This window comes from Cricetulus griseus, chromosome X (genome assembly GCF_003668045.3).
Source record: "Cricetulus griseus strain 17A/GY chromosome X, alternate assembly CriGri-PICRH-1.0, whole genome shotgun sequence".
Taxonomy (NCBI): Eukaryota; Metazoa; Chordata; class Mammalia; order Rodentia; family Cricetidae; genus Cricetulus; species Cricetulus griseus.
This window is the reverse complement of record NC_048604.1, coordinates 20,946,976-20,950,598: the sequence shown is the minus strand read 5'-3', so window position 1 is coordinate 20,950,598 and position 3,623 is coordinate 20,946,976. Positions and strand designations below refer to the sequence as shown.

Here is a 3,623-nt window from a genome sequence, read left to right as displayed (position 1 = left end):
CCTTCAAGCGCGCGCGCACACACACACGTTGCCAGTGCACGCACACACAGGCGGACACACACTTCAGACACGCACGCGCGCGCACACACACACACACACACACACGCACACACACACACGCGCGCACACACACACACACACACACACACACGCACGCACAAAGCTCTCTCGCCTTGAGCGCACTAACGTGGCCGCTTTCTTTGTGTGGAGCCCTCAAGTGGGGTTGGGACCCCGGTCCTGTCCCGGGGAGATGGCGCAGCCCATCTTGGGCCATGGGAGCCTACAGCCCGCCTCAGCTGCTGGCTTGGCATCCCTGGAGCTCGACTCATCGATGGACCAGTACGTGCAGATTCGTATCTTCAAAATCATCGTGATTGGGGACTCCAACGTGGGCAAGACCTGTCTGACCTTCCGCTTCTGCGGGGGGACTTTCCCAGACAAGACTGAGGCCACTATCGGTGTGGACTTCAGGGAGAAGACCGTGGAGATCGAGGGCGAGAAGATCAAGGTGATCCAGCTGGTCAGGTCCGGGAAGGGAGGGACTTGGGGAGGGGGTTTCGCCTGGGGTATAGCTCTAGTGATAATAAATGTCTAGCTTTGGCTGTGTCGCCACCTGCCGAGCTCAAGACCCTGGCCACATCCTCACCCCTTTTAGCTTCTTTCAGGGACCCCATCCCCACCTAACCCAATTTTTCTGGCAAGCCAGAGTGGTTGCATTCTTACCCTTTGCCCTCGCTCTACAGCTCCTGCCTGGAAAAGCAGATTTGAAATTGCTCTCGACCCTGAGTGGGAGAGACACCCCTGAACAGAGGAAGGCCTGAGAGACATCTCTAGTGCTCGTCTTGTGGGATGGATCTCAAAGCACTTTACACATCCTGAGGTCTTTTTACCTCTTGGGTGCCAATAGGCTGCAAAAAAATACCATCTTGGCTAAGCCCTGTGACATTAGGAAGGTTGGGAATTCATGGAACATGGAAACTACTTTATTTTACATTATAGTTTACACTTAAGATTAGAGCTGAGTTGGAATGGGGTGGAGTGGAGAGATGGTTGTGTCACAAAGCCACGAGCTCTTTTAAGATTGAGACAGAATCACCCGCTGGCTCTTCAAAAACGCCAAAACTTGGTCTTTGGGCCAGTCCCACTCTAATGCTTATTTCTCTGCTTGCTTTGGGGGAACCTAATGAACGAAGTGCCCATTACTCATTTTGCTGGCATTGTCTTCAGAAAGCCTCTTGGGAAAATGTAGAGCAACTTATCTGAGGGCCAGAGGAAGTGCCTTGACTCTCTCCGTATAGTGTATTAAGTAGGTCAAGCAAAAATATTTTGTATGTTCATTTAGTGCAGTAAAAGTAGACAGTCAGTTAGATAGGAATATGTGAGTGTGCAGGGAGGGGTTGCCAGGAAGCAGTACATGACAAGGGCAGCTCTATGTGTCATGGAAATCTAAGAAGGCACCGGGGATACTAAAGACCAATTCCTCTAGACTCATAGTTGGCTTTTGCTTGAGCCTTTAGTTGGACCCCAGAGAGGGCCAAAGGTGAAGGTAAACTTCTTGCTGGTCAAACAACTGAAGTAGCCACATGTCCTGTCCTGTCTTCTAAGTGAAGTGGAAAGAAGAACCGGGGAGTTGGAGGGGCTGATGAAACCTCCCAAATTGTGCAAGATTTCTTGGTGATTAAAATGATTGCATTTTAAAATGGCTCCAGAAAACAAGCCAAGACACTGCACTTCAGAAAGACTGGTAGAAGATAAGGAAGAGACTCTGGGTCGGGGAGATAGCACATTCTTTTGAACTTGTGATCTTTTTTGCTTCTTTCATTTCTGAGGAGAGGGGGATTGCTTCGTGTCCCTTTAAAATCAATGCAGGTATCTGTCGCTATCTTTTTCAAGGACTCTCATGTGGAATGTTTGCACAAGTCAGGGCTTCTTCCTCTATGGTGTCTGGTTTCTTTAATATATGGCTATCAGTCACTGGAAACTTTAAGACATGATTTTTTCCAAAGTAGAAATAAATCAATGGATGCATTTTGAAACACCTTCAAAATCATTCACGTTTAATGTTATCATTTATTGAAAATAAAGTGTTATGTCGAGCTAAAGAGTTCCCTGGACTTACAAGTCAGGCCAGGGTGGTAAGGCCATCTGGAATTTGGGTGGTGGGAAAAGGAAGTATGTGGGGGTCTAGGGGAGAAGGGAGATGAATGGGGGAGAAAAGAGGGCTGGGAGGTGAATAGTGGATGGGGTCATTATCCAGTGACCTTGGGGAGGGTTTTAAACCACTCCTCCCTTCCTATCACCCCTGTATCTAACCAAATGGGTTTCAGAGTCTCTGCCAAATATCCCAGACTTTTTTTCCCAGAGGGCAGAGCCTGTGCCAGTGTGACTCACTAGAAACAGAGATCAGCACAACACCACGTGCAGATAAGTGCTTAATATGGGCTTGGGGGGAAGATGATATTTTGAAGAGGACAAAGCCTTGTAACAGTTCAAGGAGGAACCTCTGAGGACAAATTCGGCAAGAACCCTCAGTGGAGTGTCGGCTCTGGGAGATGGTGAATCTGCTCCCTTTTAAGCTGTTGAAACACCAAGGCCAAAACTGGCAGGTGAGAGACCAGCGTGTCTGGAAGATGGCAAAGCATGGCAACTGGCAGGAGACCAAGAAAGAAGTAGATTGTGCCTCATGCTTTGACTGCTTGCAAGGAACAAGTGCCAAAACCTGGTTTGAATATGACTGTCAAAGCTAGTCGCCCTTTGGGGGAGAGAGAGAAAGGTGCAGTGTCAGATTCTAAAATAGATTATAAAATAAAAGTCCAGGCAGCAGAGTGGTAGAGACCCCTCAACTGGCTTTTCTCAGTTCTAGAATAGGGTGCGACCTCTCCTAGGCTTGCCCCTTGTGTCCCGGGGTGGCACACAGGACAGCCTTTGCTGGGGATGCTTTATTTGCCATATTCAGAGCTACATGTTCCTTATCGGGGCCGTCCGCAGAAGACTGAAGCCCCATCCGTTTTTCTCTGATCACCATGGCTCCACTTGTACCTCATAACATTTATAATCCAATGTGTCCTGGTTAACACACATTAAAAAAATCCCCATGGTGGGGGTAGAGAGGTAACTCAGAGGTTAAGAGCACTTGAACCCAGGCCCTGTGCAATAACAAGAGCTCTAGGACCTGCGATCAATTCTCAGCACCCACACAATGACTCACAACCATCCCTAACTGTAGTTTCAGGGAACGGAGCTCCTACATGTTCACCACAAAACACCCATACACACAAAATACATCTAAAATAAATTTAAAAAGAACTGCTTCCAATAATTAGGGGTTAATAACTGAAAGCTTCTGTTTATTGGGGCCGGAGAGGTGAGTCAGTAGTTAAAAGCACATATTGCTCTTTCAGAGGACTCCAGACTTCCAGTGCTAGGGATACCTGACGCCTCTGGTCCCCACAGGGACAGTCATTCACGTGCACATGTCTGCACATAACCACAAATAATAAAAATAAACCTAAACTAAACTAAACAATCTTCTGTTTATTCACTAAACAAGCCCAGGCTAGTCAGTTTATGTCTTACTTGGTACAGCAACCCTAGGAGTTAAGATTTTAAAATATTTTCAATTA

General features: G+C 47.4%; 1 protein-coding gene across 1 annotated transcript in view; it reads left to right on the top strand.

Moving 5' to 3' along the window:
- Window positions 1-250: 250 nt before the first annotated feature.
- Window positions 251-3,623, top strand: part of Rab33a (RAB33A, member RAS oncogene family) — a 12,032-nt gene continuing 8,659 nt past the window's right edge. The window contains exon 1 of the mRNA XM_027433551.2: window positions 251-508. Coding sequence (XP_027289352.1) covers window positions 251-508 — 258 coding nt within the window. The remainder of the gene's footprint in view (window positions 509-3,623) is intronic.